The sequence below is a fragment of the Pleurodeles waltl genome, chromosome 2_1, assembly GCF_031143425.1.
Source record: "Pleurodeles waltl isolate 20211129_DDA chromosome 2_1, aPleWal1.hap1.20221129, whole genome shotgun sequence".
Classification (NCBI taxonomy): domain Eukaryota; kingdom Metazoa; phylum Chordata; class Amphibia; order Caudata; family Salamandridae; genus Pleurodeles; species Pleurodeles waltl.
The window spans coordinates 606,258,309-606,276,236 of record NC_090438.1 but is presented as its reverse complement, the minus strand read 5'-3'; the positions used below and the strand labels follow the sequence as shown (position 1 = coordinate 606,276,236).

The 17,928-nt window shown below is 42.7% G+C and overlaps 1 protein-coding gene across 3 annotated transcripts in view; it reads left to right on the top strand.

The window, feature by feature from the left end:
- The window catches only part of ELMO1 (engulfment and cell motility 1), a 1,154,836-nt gene that overhangs the window by 433,435 nt on the left and 703,473 nt on the right, over positions 1 to 17,928 (top strand). For all 3 annotated transcript variants that reach the window (XM_069215589.1, XM_069215618.1, XM_069215598.1), the window contains 2 exons: positions 6,841 to 6,963; positions 7,831 to 7,962. In XM_069215589.1, the coding sequence (XP_069071690.1) occupies positions 6,841 to 6,963; positions 7,831 to 7,962 (255 nt within the window). The remainder of the gene's footprint in view (positions 1 to 6,840; positions 6,964 to 7,830; positions 7,963 to 17,928) is intronic.

Sequence of the window (17,928 nt, the reverse complement as noted above, 5' to 3'; positions counted from 1 at the left end):
ACCAAAGGAATCACTTTCCTTTATTCCTGTCAACGCGGTGCCATACTAATGGCTGATTATGCGCCACACAAGTACCGATTAGCTGGAGAAATGAAACTTCTTGAAAAGGTAGCTTTCCAGGTGGTACAACAACCCTACAAATGCTCGCTTTCAGAGATCCCGTGTTTTCAAAGACCGACCTCACATCTTTTCTTTTCTTACCGTTCACCATGACATTTTCAGAAGTGTCCCTCAAGCCACAAACCTGTCAGGACCCACTCAGCTGCCAGTATGATAAGTTGTATTATAGGAGCTTATGCTTCCTTGCCGAAGTAAAAAATAAATAAATCAAATATACACATAGTGCTCTTACTGAATATATATATATATATATATATACATACATATAACTATAACTAGCGCCCCAGCCATGCACAGTTATGTGATCAATAATTTTACTGCAGATATTACAGTGACATTATCAATGATTTTATCAGATACGTCATGAGTGCTGTAATTTGTGGGATGATTAACATTGCATGGCATGTGTTATAGTTACCTTAGGGCGCGAGTTATGGTTACTTGAAGTACTTCTAACAGGTGAATTTCGATGGTTTTGTATGTTTAAAATGTAAGCCTAGCTATAACGTCCCTGTAACCTTTTTTTTTTTTTTTTTTTTTTTACTGAAATTCTATGTTTTTTTAATTCTATTTCCTAATTATAGTGTCCCTGTAACCTTTGTTTTTTTCAGTGAAATTCTGTGGGTTTGTTTTAACGTAAAGTAATTTTCATTACTATACGTTAATCCAACCAACTCTGCGCGCGGTCGAGGCTGTGTGTAGTAGCAGTTGGCCACAGGGCCTGGCCATGTCCTGCGGCCAACCCCTATAACCACTCAACCCGTGCTGCACACAGCCCTAGGCTGTGCTCAGTGCAGGTTGGCTGCAGAACCTGGCCTGTGTCCTGGCCCCACAGCCATACTCTATAACCACCTAACCCCACGCTGAGCACGACCTTCGACCGTGCACAGCAGGGGTTGGCTGCAAGGCCTGGCCTGAGGCCAACCCCTATAACCACCCAACATCATGCTGCTTTTGGACGAAGGATGGCCTGCAGTCAACCTCTAAAACTTCCCAATTCTGTGCTGTGCACGACCTTGCCCAGCAGGATTTGGCCACCACGCCTGCCCCGCTGCACCCCCTCACCAGGCTGATCTTCGCTGTGAGGACCCCATCACCCTGGGGCCCACCCTAAATATCTAATTTTTTTGAGGGGCTGCAGAGCCCCCCTCCCCAGGCCGATCTCTGCCCCCAGCATCCCCATATCCCAGAGCCAGGCTTAATTATTAAATGTTTTTTTGGGGGGGGAGGGGCACACAACCCCCCTCCCCAGGCCGATCTCTGCCCTGGGAACTTCATCCCTGGGGCCTGGTCTAATTATTATTATTTTTTTGGATGGAGGGGAGGAGGAGGGCTGCATGACCCACTCCCCAGGGCCGATCTTGGCCCTGGGAACCCCATCCCTCGGGGTCCAACCATGTGTCCTCTGTGCCCCCCAGGGCACCCAGACACACTGTGGAGAACTGTGGGGAAGGGGGTCCTGAAGGCCCCTGCAATCCAAGCTGGTTTCCCACCTCCTGTGGGAATCGGCATTGCTGAAGCAAAGTCCCAAGATAGCTGCTAACACTTCCTGATCGAAGTATTGACAGCCAGTCAGATATCTGCACAGGGACTCTGTAGATATTGTTTTAATTTCTAATTCCTCCAAAACTATTGAATGGATTTACACCAAGTCACAAAAAGCATGCTTTCAGGACCAAGGTCTAGCTTTCTGCCAAATGTGGTGTGATTCCATTCAGTGGTTGAGGCTGTAGTCGTGTTCCAAACTTTGAAAAGTTCCATTGACATAGAATGGGGAAAAAGTGGCAGAACACCCCAAAACCTTCTAGAAAGCAGCTGAACCAGCCCTGGCCCCACATGTCTGGGGACACAAAAGACTAGTGTCAAAACCGTTTGTAAGTGTGCTGGGCAGAGTCTTCATAATATGCAAGTGTGGTAGGTGAAAACTTCTCTCCCTCATCAAGTCAGAGATATTCAATCCTGCCAACACCTATTGCCCTTTGTCTCACTGCCTAGGAGTGTTACACGGAAACAAAACTGTCAGCTACACCTAGGCATGTGACCCATGATACAGACTCCAGGCACTCATAGGTTGGGGCAATAACGTGCCAACTTTTTAAAACTGTCATTGTCAGAATTGTGGCTTAAATCCAAGCGAGATATTCCTATCTGTGCCCAATTGAAAGTTATCAATTATTAAATGTAATAAGGTAACCTACTGTTATCCTATAGGGAAGGTAGGCCTTACAGCAATGAAAAATGAATTTAATAGTTTTACACTACAAGGGCATGTAAAATTTAAAAATACATGTCTAACTGCACTGCATCCTACCCTATTCACTGTTTGGAACCTACATTATAGGTATTAAAAAAGGAAGGCCTGGCAAATGGTTTATTGCACACCGAAGCTGCAATGGCAGGCCTGCAGCCTGCTTGAAAGGCTACTTAAGTGGGTGGCAGAATGATTGCTGTGGGACCACTAGTAACATTAAGTTTACAGGCCCTGGGTACATGTAGAATCATTTTACTAGGGACTTAAAAGTAAATAAATGTGCCATTTGGTTGTAAGCCAGTTTTACAGTGCTTAAAGGAGAGATAATAAGCAATTTGGCACTGGTTAGCATTGGTAAAGTGTGAGCAGTCCTAAAAGCCAAGAAAAATAGGTTCAGAAAACAGGAGGGTGAAGGCAAAACGTTTGGATCAACATCAGCTAATCCTCCAAGTTACCAGTCAGCTCTAATTCTGTAGGTACTAGAAACACCTAAACCCTCGTACGAAATTAGAGGTCCTAGCAAGAATGTCCAGATCTGGACAACCAATACCTGTCCAAGGATTCTCCAGCTTTTAACACTGGCTCCTTCTCCAGGTAGGCCATGACAAAAGGTTGAAAGATTCTTTCATATCTAAAAGGTCAAAGAGAAGCCTACTAAAATTGTGATGGCTGCTGTAGTTACAAGATTGTTATAGCTGCTGTCGGTACAGGATAATTAGCAGTAATCAGTAATGCAGACGGACTACAGACTCTATTCCTGTTGTCTAACTTGAACTCTACTTATTGGGTCTGGACCAGTCTTTAGATAGGGAGCATGTTCATGCTTCAACATGCACTGTACATAAAGGATCCCAACCGAGAACTAGCCCATGGAACCATTGGGAATACCCGAGTCTGAAATGCCTCCATTTGTCTGAGCAACATGGGTTTCCTGATCCTTAAGCCCTTTGTGGTAACCTTTTCCTGGTGTCCAGGTAGACATCACAACTCAAAAAAAAAGCTATCAAAGGCTAGGCACTGTGGTCGAGATCATAAACTATCAATATATGGGATTGTTCAAGGACCATATGGTGCTGATTCTCCCCATGCCCTCTGCTGCTGGCAATACTTGCTCTGTTACTGCCGTTACTGTCACACTTGCAGTGAATTGGCTCATAGAAGCAGAGACTAGCATAGGGGAATCATCCTCAAAGAAGATTAACATCCTTTTAACATTTGAGTGCTTTGACATCAAATGGAAGGCTAAAAATACAGAAACACAACCCTATCCTGATCTTTTGTAGGGACTATGCCTCTTAATAGGAGTAGAGACATCCAACTTTGACCGTCCTAAAAAAAAAAAATACATTTTTAAATTTGTTTAAAAGAAATCCTGCTGGAACGTCTCTCTCTCTTCTCTACTTTACTTCTGCAGTGCTTCAGAGTAGATCAGGGTGGGCAACGTACACCCAACATATTTCTGTGTGCTCTACCACTTTAGAATTATTTTTTCGATCTGATTGTTCAGATGTATGTGAGGGCATTTCCAGCTAATCTCAAATTTGCCTCCGATCCAAGCAACTTTTAAGAAACAATGCCCTCATCCCTTCAGGACTGGCCTCTGTCCCTCCATTAGTATATGCAGTTTTTCACCTTCCTCTGAATCCTTAAGAACCATGAGCAGACAGAGGTGAAAGTATAGGCCATCCAATGACCCCCTCTTTTCTGGACACAATACTAAACAAAAGAAGCAGAACTTTGGAGTTCTCTAATCAGATAAAGAATATCCTCCAACCTTTTTGGGTGGAAGGCCATCTCCTGTGTGGTGGATTCAGGTTTTCAGACTTCTTTTTCCCTTACTACTAATCTTTTCATGAAAACTCACCCTTTGTTCTTTCCAATTGTTAGTCAAACTTCTAAATCAATTAGGAGAGGTTGCTTCCTTATATTTTTCCAAGTCTGTCCTCATTTCCTGAAATAGCCAAGCTTTGCTTAGAAGTGACGGGATCCTTTGCACTGTTTGTCAAGGATATAATCATTATATTCATCTAGCCAGATGCTTCGCAGCATACATGCTTATCCCTGGATGTAGGGTCTCAAGGTTTTAAACTGCCTTTGGGGACGTTTCCTGCCTTCTTCAGTCCAACAAAGTAGCTTAGTCCACAAATTCCAGAGGGCATTTTCCACAGGTGAGAATGGCTAAGAAGGAGCTTAGCATATTTACGATTTTGCTTCTTTGAGTGTCGTGCACGGCATCCTGGTATTACTGAGCGCTTCCGCCCGATTCACAGTTTAGCAAGGCAGCACATAGCAATTTGGCCGACTCTGCCTCTGGTAATGTTGCTATTGCTCATGTTATCCTCGAACCTCCTTCACTTCACCACCTCGCAGCCACAGAACACACCCACTCACTTGTAAGCACTTCATTTTCTTTTACTTTCTCCCAAAATATAAACAGGAGCTAAATACTTGATATGGATTACCTTAATGTTTTTACATTCGTTGCTCGACACTGATCAGTGTTTTCACCATGAAAGATAAGGACATAAATTTGGGGCCCAACATTGACCTGTTTCACTGTCCGCTTTTATTTACTCCTAGGTCTCCGACCCAGAGGGACCCAGCCCTCTTAAAGCCCTGACCCCCCAGCCCTTTAAGGATAAGCATTCTGTATATTCAAACCACTCTGCCTTGTCCCTCCCACATTTGCTACAAATCATACACCTATGTGTGCGGAGATTTCAGCCACCATGGCCGGGATATCCCTACAGATAGGAGAGGAGGAGATCTCCAGCTGGAGGTTTGTGAATCTCATTATAGAGTACACAAAGTAGTACTACTTTACATATTTCAAAATGGCTTTGCAATAGACCCCTTTGACTTACTGATGTGTAAGAGACGTTTTGGTGCGGAGGACGTTCCATGATCCTGGAGATCGGACACTACAGACTACTAGTCCAAGATTCGCAATGGTGAAAAATGCACACTCTTTCGGGTGTTTCATCTCTAGACCAGGGTTCAACAACTTTGTCATGTTTAGGACTGTAAGGATGATTTTGAATGTGTTTGTTTTAACTATGCTTCGCCACAGACTGCGATGGGTAATATTTCTTATCTCAGTAACTGCTGTGACTGCAACTAAAGTCTGTGCATTTTCTAGTGATGTAGTCACAGGAAAAATGTGTTTTATTTTACATAAAATTATCCTCTATTCAAAAACAAATCCCTCTGTCCAAAATGCTATATGTTTCAATGCGATTTCTTACTTTTTACACACAGAACATTTTAGTTGGGAGTATATTGTCACAATAATATAAGGAGAAGAATATTTCAGTACTTGACTTAAGGATTTGGGTGCATGTGCTTAAAGAAATTACCAATTGGTATTTCCATCAACGACAGACATCTTTAGGCTTGTAGATCCTTCTTTTTAGTGTGGACATGTTCACACAGGCTATTAAGGAAATGTGTATTATAATCCTCCAAGAGGTTACATCACTCTGAAACATAACTTTCTGGTAGTGGCAAGCCATGTTGTTTTTTTGGCCCAAGCATCAATACATACATCAGCTGCAAGAATCCAACAGAAGAAACAAACACTTAGGTCCTTATTTTATTACAGCTGGGGGCTGCAAATCACAGGTGTTAATTGTGCGCCCATCTGTACTGCTGCTGCTGTGCAGGTGCGCAGTATGCGCCAAATTCATTAGTACATTCCATTGAATGGGGCTGTCTTGACAAAGTGTTCACATTTTACCAGGTATTGGAGCATGAAAATTGGAATTGCATTCAGTTTGCAAGTTTTATCTGCTGCAAATCACGGGTGCAAATTCGTGCATCATACGCAGTTTGAAACTAACATGAATCCATTTTCAGGTACAAGGAGCAGTTTCCATCTGAAATGGGATTTGTGACCAGATTGTAATTGGGGCCTTAATGGAGATGTGAATGTATTTCATGGTAAATGTGTCACACTGAATTCCTTGGCTGTCCTACTGAATGGATTTCAAGGCAAGTTAAATTCTGATTTTTCTGTTTTCGGACACTTCCTTCCATATAGAAGAAGGCTTTCGGCTCTTGGAGGTAGGACTACAGCAGAGGCACTGCACGCTTGTAAAATACAACCTAATGATGTTGAATACTTAACGGCGTGCATGCTTTGATTGGTGATAGACTTCGATATGCTTGCTCCTACCTCATTTGTCCCCAATCTGCCATTCAGTTTTCTCACACAGTTGCTGCTTTATGGAAGGAACTATGTTTATTGTAAATTCTCACGTTCACCCTACCTTAGAGTTGACTGCAATTTTGTTTGCTGAATCCACAGCTGCTAGAAATTGTATATTCCACCTGGCAGTCGCTGTAACAACACTCTTGTGATTTCTGTTTTGCAGTGGTGTGATGCAGTGTTTCTTATCACTGAACTGCATGTTCAAATTGTATATTGAATCCCTGTGACCTGCATTGATGCGGTATGTCTTTTGTTGCAGCATATGATAAGGTCTCAAGACGCAGTCGTTGGTGAAATGGCCCATCAGTTGTATGTTTTACAAGTGCTCACCTTTAATCTTCTGGAGGAAAGAATGATGACGAAGATGGATCCACAGGACCAGGTAACACTTCTTAATGCTTACCTAAACATTATCCCTTGGGATGTGGAATCATCGTGGAACAGATTTGTCCAGTGTCTCAAACCACAGTACAAATTTCGGGATGATGGTTGCAACTTGGTGTATCGACAACTATGCTGACATTTGAGCACTGTTCAAAGGTTTTGTCTAAGCAGGCGGCTCTGGGCTCATTTAAAAGGCAGAAGAGAATAATTGAGAAATCTCATAAATAGTCAATATGACAAGGGGATATCTTGTATTTTACTAGTTTAACTGCTTTATATTTCAGGATACCTGATCATATTCGTCATAGTGAAAACGGATGTAGGATTGGCCAGTCAGTGCCTTTGTAATATGAATTTTCTGATTGTTTCCTGATTGAAATACCTCAGATTTCATGGTGAACTGAATTGCCCATTTTTCTTCAAACTAAAAGCCTGTTTGTAGATTTATATTTTATGCCCCTCATAGTTCAACTTACAAATAAGCAAGCATTGAGGTGGCAGATTTTGCATTGAACCATATTGTTAGCAGAGGTAGCTGTTATGGAATAAAACTGGACACAGTGTTCATGTGTCAGCAGGCTTCCAGATTGTACCGGCAGCCTGAATGTGTGATGAGTCATATAGGGCCATGAATTTTATGGTGAGTTGTCTAGCGCATGTAGAAGCAAGATTATGCACAATAACCAAGTTCAGAAACACATGCTTTCTAAACTTAAAACAGAATCCCAATCTCTGCTCCAGCATGTAACTTTTGCAGGTATTAATTGCACCAGCGTGAACAAGATGCTATATGATGCTGCATACTAAAGTTCCTAATTTGAGCTAATCATGTGCTTTTGGTTGTCTTTCTTGTCTCACATTAAAGGCCCAGAGGGACATCATCTTTGAACTAAGAAGAATTGCCTTTGATGCTGAATCTGAACTCAATAACATTGGGGGCAGCATTGAGAAACGCAAATCAATGTACACGAGGGATTACAAAAAACTTGGATTTATTGTAAGTGTTAATATTTCACTTGTGGTCGCAATTATGCCTTTGCAAAGCACAAACTATGTTTCTGACTGCCATTTTGTTTGCTTTGGATAACAAAAGTTTGAAGCTTTGTTGAGCCAGGTTATCGTAGATTACTTTGAGAGAGAGAGAGAATTCTATTAGGGAAAGACTAAAAACATACTTAGCTTGTTAGAAATGCACAGTGTCATGCAGTTGATGTCTCATCAAAGGCTCTTGGGGTGGATCCCACACGTGGCTAGGATGCAGTGTGTGCATTGGGAAGGCTTTGCTGTAGTCACCACCAGGTATGTAGTCACACTCCAAATGCTGTGCACTATGTTTTCTGTGGTTGTAATTGTAAATACTTAAATGGATTTTGGTTGACCCTAAAATCAGTACTTGCATGTGAATCTAGAAATAGGTACTGGGAATTGTGAATAGTATGAAATAACAGTTCTGTAGAGATTGTATATGTTGGTCATGCTAATGTATCCATATCTAATGGTAAATATTGGTCATACAGTATTATATCTACGATTTCTGCTAACCATGATGAATTGCATTCTTTCTGAGATGAGCAAAAAAAGAAAAATATATATATTTACTAAAAAAAAGCTAAGGTTACACGGACATTATAGTTACTCACAGAAAACCATAGAAATTCAGCAGTTATAGTTATGATTAACTCAAGTAACTATAATTTGTGCCCTAATGTAACTATAACTCGATCCCCAGCCATGCACAGTTTTCTTATCAATAATTTGTATTGCAAATGTTGCAGTGATAATATTGATGATGCTATACAAGGTGTCATCCATGATGTAATATGTTGGGAAATTAGGTGAGGGTGTGATTTATAGTTACCTTAGGGTGCAAGTCAGAGTTACTTGAGTTAACCATAACCATGCTGAATTTCTATGGTTTTGTGCGTCTAAATTCAGAACCTAACTATAATGCCCCAGTAACCTTTGTTTTTTTTCTGTGAATTTTAATTGTTTTTTTTTAGCACACACATTAATATAACCAGCATATTTAATAGATATTTCCCTTTCTGAGGAAAATATACAGAATTTGTCAGAAAAGACAGTCTACAATCTGCCATTTTCCCTCTTTTGTGCCCCTGTGTTTTCTTCAGAGGACATCTTCTGAAACTAACTGCAATTTCCCATCTCCCTCACATATCTTTTCATGCGTGTAATTTTTACGAGATATTTTGAGATTTACATGGTCTTTCTGAGTTTGATGATGAAGGAACAATGGCATACGTGCAAGTGACTCACCCCTCACAGACCTCTTGTCCCATCTAGAAGTGTCGACCTGCAAGGCTTCTGCTAGAAGGAACCTATGGCTAGGTGGTCCACCCACCTCTGCACTGCTGAGTCTCTGTGCCTATTGCCTTGTCTTATACAGGACATAGTGTGATGCATAGTGTCCTGCAAAGGAACATTCTGAATGTTCTTTGAACTTTGGCATGCAAGGAGAACACTCCCTGTGCTTCAGAGGCATTTGTTTTTACTTTCCAGCAACACACTCTTGCTTTAGGGGCTTGTTGCTAGAATGTAAAAAATAATGCTTAACGGGCCACATCAACATGGCTGTCCATTCTACGTTCTATAGTAATGATATTGCACTCATTGCACCAGCGAATGCAGTTTCATTACAGGGATTCAGGGCAGGTGGCCGGTTTTCTTCCACAAGAGCAGAGGCCAGAACCTCACATATAGATAAGGGTTAGGGCTGAGCAGGCTCCAAGCTTAAACGGTGGGCCTTTGCACTCCAAGAACAGCAGGGTCTAAGTTATGTCTCTGGCACAACCTCTAAATTCTATCACATCCCTTGTAAGTGAGCTTGCTCCATTTTAATAATCCATTAAGATGTGTGGGTACAAACAATGTGTCCAGATTAATTTACTGAAATTGACTGTGCTACTCATTGATAACCTTGCTTCATATGTAGATTCACATCATCAAGTCGTCGAGATACCTTGAATTGGTTGAGAAGCTAGCAAGGTTTGCCTACACAGCTTCAAAGGCACCATGGGGTGTGGGACGGACATGGACACACATGCAGGGCTCCTCTGTGGCCGTGGCTCCCAACGCCATCCACTGTAGGTCTCCTCTGTATATCTGCTTTAGATCTGATGGTCTGGAGGAGATGGAGCACAAACATCCTGTAAACTGTAGGCACAGTGAGGACATTCCTTTGAGCCCCTAGGCCCTCAGGTTACCAACAGCTTACAAGCTTGTTCGTGGCTATTGCAATGGCTATTAATCAAGGTTCTGTACCTCTCTGTAAGGAAAGTGTGCACTGTGTGAGCCATGGATGAACAGTTAATGACTTGTTTAGCACTCTTTTTGCTGGGTTTGCGTGGATATGGGGTAGACAGGTGTTCTTGTGTCACCGAGTCTAGTAAAATGCTACACGTGATTTTATTAAAATGAAGGATTCGTTTTAAGTTGTCATGTCAAAGTTTGAAGTTGTCGTGCCACTTTTTGAGTTTGCATGCCATCTTTCAATCACTACAACACCCTTGCCTGGAATGTTAAGTTTCAGAATTTGGAAACCGTCATGGGTCCCCAACTTGCCCACACTGTCTCCCTGGGCAAATCACTATCGTCGGTGCTCCAGGTCACTTTACTACCCTTATCAGCACAGAGAGGGACTATTAACAAAAAATAGCCATTCATAGTTGCCAAGGTGGGAGGTCTGTTCTTGCTTTTGCTTCTGGCGGCTTAATTTTCCATTATTGTCAGTAACAAATGTACAGGGCACTATGGCAGGCTGAGGCTGGTAACCAGGCAAGCTAGCAGAAGTAATCAGGAGCCAGAACAAAGAATCGCTGCACAGCGGCGTCCAACTGAATGCCTGGGTTAAATAAAGCAGAAATAATCCCGTGTACTGAAGGTCGGGGAGCAAGGTTTAAAAGAAAAACTCCGAATATACTTCCTAAAGCCTGGTGAGCGCACTCACCTGAAGTAACCGAACTTTGGGCCTGATTTAGATCCTGTTGGCGGGGTACTCTGTCGCAAACCTGCGATCGCCATAGGCTATAATGAGATCGTAATACGGCGGATGGAATATCTTTCACATTTGTAACGGAATAACCCCCTCCGCCAATATTTAAATCAGGCCCTTTGCCCTGAATCAAACATTACATTTAATCACAATCACTGAAATAAAATGTGCAGCCATAACGTATATTTGTAATGCACATGCTCCTAATAGTGGGCATTTTGGTGCTTAATAACAGCTGCCTCTTTGAACTCAACCTACTGGTACTTATGTTACCAACCTCAGAAGGATGAAAGTGTGAGTGCTTCATACCTGTGACTTTAAGATCAATCAAACAATTTTGCAGTGGCTTTATTCGTCCACTTGACCACCAGACCTGTCACATTATTACTACATGGTTATATATGCCACAAACTGCAGAAAGCAGGCAAATGCGGAGGACGGGCTTCATAATCAAAACATATGCAACCCAGCCTCCTACCCCTCCCCCTGGTTACACCCACACAGTGCGCCTGGATAACGATGGGTGCTGACTTTATCCATAAGATTCTCACAGGATGTACTGTACATTTCCAAAGATGTCAATTTACATCTACTTTTATAAACCCAAGTCTCACCTTAAACAAAAATGTTTAACGCAAAGCGCCTGAAAGATCTCAACTTTGTTAAATGTGAAATTGTACACAGCCGACTTACAGGGTCACTGTTCCTTCAGCTGAAGTGACCCTATGGATTTGAATCGGCCCCATTTTTTAAATTTTACTTATTGTCTTTGTCGGCAGAATGCACGCATAATAACCTGCTTGGCTGCCCCGCATATCTCTGAGAACAGATGCATTTCTGATAGAAATGATGCATTTGTTCCAGAAAACATACTCCTGTATCTTAACTAAAGTCATTCAAATTCAACAGCACACGCAGGCACCTGAAACGTTCCCACCTTTTGGTAATTTCTTCATAAAACTTAAAGTGCCTGTGAGTAGAGCACATCTTTCCTTTAAATGGTGCAATACCTCTTCTGCTTGAGAGCAGCTCTGGAACGAGCTGCAAAATACAATCGTCTGGTTGGCATACAAATAACTTGAAATAAAGTTGGGCATTCCAGATGGATTGTCGCTTTGCTCTTGTAACAAAATGCCTGTGGTTTTGAGGTTAAAGATCACAAATTTCCGGATCGAAGTGATGGCAACTGGGGTGGGTATTTTCCAGATATAATCCTAAATTCTCATAAGGCATCAGGTTGAAATAAATGACATATTAACACACCCGGCAAACGTTTAGACTGGAGTAACTCCACCAAAATGACGCTTAACATTCGGTTGAGCAAAAAGTAGGACTTGGTAGTATTTTTGCATACTCCGTGACTGAAGGAATAGTTTGTAATGAACGAACATTTTAAGCTTAGTATATTATGAATGATATAACCTGCTCAAATAAGCAATTAAGGTTGAATGGGTGTTGTTTTTAATATCCTCGGAGAATCTACAGCAGCAATCTGGTTTTGGAAATCGTTTTCCTCATGAATATATTCAGCCATCGTATACTTCTAATGTGTTCTGCTATTACAGGCTCTGTAGGAGGCTGGCTCAGGCTATGGTGTTCACTCTGCATATGGCGGGACTAGACTGTCTGCGCCTTAACCTGTCAGTTGCATTGTGACAGTAACTCACCTCATGTGCAGACCAGCGGAACCTCTATCTTTTCTCTTCCTATTTGTTTAGTATCCTGTACCTGTTGCGCTGCTCTTTTGCAAGATTTTAATTTAACGTCCGGCTACTTTACTAATGTGTAACCTGCTTCACATAAGAAAAGGAAATATAAATATTCTTAATCACCTCTTCTTGTGTGTGTATCAGAACAAAGAGGCAGCTATCTTTAAAGGCAATGAAAACTTTATGGGTTTACAGACCGAAAGCATTTTCAATATATATGGTTAAACCCTGACCAGAAAAAAAACATTTTTAGAGTTTGGCCCTGCCCACGTAATAGACCAAGATAAGAAGTGGCAACGTGTCTCCGTGCTGGCACGTTCTGTGTGCTCGGTTAGCACTCCAGGCGCTTTATCGGCTCTGTGACCTTCACAAACTAGAGGTAACTGCCAGGTAGGTGTTGCCCAGGGGTTGAAGTATGATGTGCGAGTTATGAATTTGACGCGACGGTTCAGTTTGCAGGTATGTTCCTCCCTAGTAATTATGAACGACTCGACTCCAAACAAAATGTAGGACTTTAATATTGTACAGATAATGTGCTAACAAATGCTGGTGATTTCAATCCTTCCAGTCCATCAGATTAGCCTCAGCATCTCGCAGAGGGTGCGGATTCTATTTCTGTCTTCTGTAAGTATTTGAGGAGCAGGGTGGAGAGCATAATTCACAGTAACGTGGAATGTGCATTTGTAAAGCCCACGTTCCCCCATTGGTGTTTAGTGCTATCCATTTCAATGGTAATCATTCTATCGACCTCCAAATGATGAAAGGCTCAGTTGGACCCACCAGGATTTACACATGTGGCATGAGATCACACATTTCTGGAATGGATGCATTAGTCCACTCAGCCACCAGACAAGGGTGTCAATGAGCCTGCTGAGCTTCAAGACCTGTACCAAAAATAATTTACAGTTCTCTCATATGGCCCAGATGTACAAAAAAGGCTGATGTGTGGTGCGACCAGCCTCCCTTTACTTGCATCAAAAAATGCCCTAGTTCTGTGCTGTACAAGGTCACCTTCAGGCCAGCCAGCTCACGAGGTGCAGCTGTGTGACACAGGGTTTTAGTGCTCATCGCACTGCAACCTGGAGAAGAGCCACTATCACAAGTTGTGTTGGCGACCCTAGCACAGATTAGTTTCCTAGCTCAGGTAGGAAGCCTTTGCACTGCTATACTCCAGTTAACCCCCCCCCCATGATATGGACACTGGCTCCAGATGAGTTCCTTCTTGGCTTGGGGGAAGAAGAGTATTGGTGGCTGTTTTGCTAGGGCAGAGGGCCCAAAGCCCAATTGTCCATGCCACCCCTTCACTCCAAGGCGCTGCACCATGCTCCCTGTAAGGATACTTGGTGAAAAGTAGTTTGTTTGGCCGATCTGTTCTCTGCACGGTGTCTCCATACAGCCCGCTTCACGCATGATAATATTCACTTCTTTACAAGCAGCGCTCCTCGTGACCACAATTCTAACAAGCATTTGCAATGCAATGGGTCTCGTGTTTGCGCGAGGTAGAGCTATTAACGTTGTAAATTCCTAACTGGACTTTTCTTGCCACACAAACTGAAAATAAAAAGTAAAACAGTTGAGAGAGCTGATTCAAAGCACCGCCGTGAGAAAAAAGGAAAAAGAAGTTAGCTCGCCGTCAAAGTTATTGGCAAAAGTGATATTGCCCATATAACAGGGTCGATGGCCAAGGCGGTAACAAATATGCCCTACGGAGGGACAAACGTAAAGCAGTTATGAACGAAAACAAAGGTTTTTTCAAAGACAAGCCCATGAACGAGCGATAGTGATTGGCGTGCGGTGGGCAAAGTTAAAAAATCAGATACATATTAACACGTCAGAAAAGCAGCGCTTGCGCGCTGCTATGCTCGACCTAAAAACTGAAGCACATCCTGAAAGGTACAGTGAGCCGAGCCTGCAGGTCCAGAATAACTGCAGTCGGTTCTGCTCTAGATGGTAGCATGAAGCAGAGATTGAAGCTGTCCCCGACGGACAGTTTTGTGTTTATCAGCGGTTCCTGTTGGCCCTTGGAACACGGTGACTATTTAGTGCTTTGCGCTTGCATATGTAGTTCCAAAGCTCTGATGCCTCCATTGCGATACACAAAGAGGAGGGAGGAATAACTATTTACCGACCCCTTCAGTTGCGACTTGCAAGGGTTCATAATGTGCTCACTGAAACTCACCGTGCCAATTGTGATGCCTATTTCTGCACGGCAAATTCCGACTTTCTGTTTGCATAGCAAGCAGTGTTCTCAATTTTATCTTAACATGCACAAAGGTCTTTATGAACGAGGACCAATATGCTTTTCCGTCCGGGAAAACACATCCTTATCGTGCAAGTCATTTAGACTAGCGGTTCATACATAACCTGTGGTCTGGGGACTCTTGGAGGCCCACAACGCCTACTCGGGCGACTACTTAACAATTAAATAGTATTAAATGGCTAATAACGCGCACATAAATAAAGAAGAAAAATGTCAGTAGAAACAATTAAAACGCTCCGTAAATGCGAATGATTTTGGCTTTGGAGGTCAGTAATTAAGTTGGTGCGCCCAGCTGCATACGCAGGAGCAGTACCACTGCATCCAATGGGATATCGTATGGTCTTGGCTTGCCTTTATATAATTTAGGAAACCTCCAACCTTCCCATTTCAATCAAACATTTTGTTTCTTTATATGTTTGTAAATTAAATAAAATACTTCATAATTTGTTATGCATTTGAATGCTTGGTTACGTATTTTTGTGAATTGTATTGCAGTCCAAATCATAGAAATTGCTTAGATCGGTGTCCCCGCTTCCGGTAATGACATGGGGTACATTCCAGTGATTCAGTTGGGGTCCCCAGGTTCCAGTAATGATTAAGTGAGGGTCCACAAAAGTCTAAAGTTTAAGCACCACTGACCGTTCCGATATTTTCTTTTCTGAGTGCAGAAGAGAGTTTGAAAGAAGAACAATGGCTTCAGAAGCTGCATGACTGGGCTAAAGTTTTGTTTTTCAGCCTGTAGCATGCTGTCCATCACTGCTTCCCGCAATGTTCCCTAATCTGTGTAAGAATTTCCTAGCATTAACACTAGGTGGCAGCCCCTGCCCAGCATCACATTCTCAGTCCATGTCATTTTCTGTTTCAGGTATTGAAAACAATGTTGAAAGTAGGTGTTGCAGAATATTATTAAATATAATTGAAGCAACAAAACCATTTTGATGTCTTCTACAGATTGCCCTTTGTCATATAAAAAGCGTTAGCTGTAGCGTGTTAATGTAAGAATGATGTGTGGGTGGTAAAAGCATATATTTTTAATATTTGTATTCTGCTATTACAGGTCTTTTTAGCGTATCCATTATTTCTTTTCGGATTTCTTCTGTATGATTTCTTGTCCTTAATGCAGGCTTTCTGTAGAGCTATTACTGGTGCTTTCTTTATAATGTGATAACCTCTTCTGTCCTAACTAAAGAGGGCACTAAAGGTGCTGTGGGGTGATGAGAGCTGCACTAGAAGTAGGGAAACTATGGGGCCAATTGCCACCATTCACCCACTTTACTCCCACTCACTTCGATCTCCCTTGGTTTTTCCCAGTAATGCTGTACGTACATTACATGCTGCCAGCTTTTCACCCGCACTGTGGGAGTGGATGACGGTGTTACCTAAAGGCGCTAATAAACGGTGCCCTTAAAGTAGGGGAAGCAGGAACCTGGAATAGAGAAGACTTTCAGTTACTCCTGCTGAGGCAGGAGGCAAATGATGTTCCAATGTAATATCAAACCAACGGCGGAAGACTTTCAGGGCCCCTACACCCTAATGTGGGACATTCAGGCGAGCATATAGAATGAATCCAACAACGGTTTTAACCATTTAACCGGCGGCAGCTAATGCTCTCTGAAAAGTTGGGACATAAATACTTCCTTTCGGTTGTATTAACCGAGTGAAACCCACCCGACTTCCATTAGGAGAGTTCGGGGAGGGGCTGGAGGGGTGGGAGTTGGGGCTATTTCCCCCTGGTGGTGGGAGGGGTGTGGGGTGGCTACACCGATTTGTGTATTTTACAGCTATTCACATAAACTGGCTAAAAATCCATAGGATCTGAAGGATCTCTAATAAAATATCCCAAAATTTTTGAGGTGTGTCAAGGAAGCTTTGCACTTACGTGGCTGTTTGGGTTCACCATTGCTGCTTAATTTGTGCCAGTGGTTGCATGTGGAGGGCACTGGCATTCATTCTTGCTGATCTAAATTTATTTTTTGTGTTCAGACTTTGGCCCACAGAAATAGGTAAAAAAAAGAAGGAGAAAGGCGAAGGAAGAGAAATATGGGAACAGGAGTGCCCAAGGGAGAAAGTGAGGATTTGAAAGAACCTACAAGAGTGAGATAAAAAGACTGAAAGTGAAAAGTGATGGAAGAGCCAAAGAGGCATGAGGTGGAATCAAGTTTAGGTAGTTTTGATATTTGGCAAGCCAACAATTCGGCAACACGGATGGCGGTGCATTCCTGAAAACTTTGGTCTCTGCATTTACTTTAATAATTCATTTATTTATTTTTGCCACTTAAGCGCTGAGGTTCACCTTCCCCAAGAAACCGTTTGGACAATGGGGGTAAAATAGTGATGTATACTGAGCTGCTGGCTGCTGCTCTCGTTCTCCTGAGCCCTGAGAAGGCCTAGAACCAACACGCACGTTCTGGGGCATTCTGGAAGGCGGGGAGGGGGGGATGAGGATTGATAGTGCTGAGGGAAGGGGGAATTTGGAGACCGGCAGTCATGAGAGTAGGGGTGTACATAGGCAGCAATGGCTATCTCCCATACACACTTTGCCAAATCCCATGTCATCGTCTCACACCCACACACGCACTCTCTCTCTCTCTCTCTCTCTCTCTTTAATCCTCTCGCTCACTCTCTCTTGCTCTCTCTCTCTCTGTCTGTGTCTTGGTACACAGTTCCGCTGCTCTTCAACTGCCAGACTCGACAGTGGGAACACAGCAGAATAGTCTGTCAGTCTCATTCTGCACCCTCCTGCAGGACTGATTGGGCATCTCCACAAACACCTGTTACAGCTAGCTATCTACCCTGCTTGTACTTTCTTCTTGCTTTGTATAAGGTCCTTTCTCAATGCACATGCACCATCGAGATGGATTCTTGGTACTGTAGTACTGCATTTGAGTTTTAATGTGCCTGTTTAGTTGGTGAACAACAATGCTGTTGTGTATTTGCAGAAAATACCAGTTACCCGAATTGATAAAGGAGGTCCGGCGGGACAGA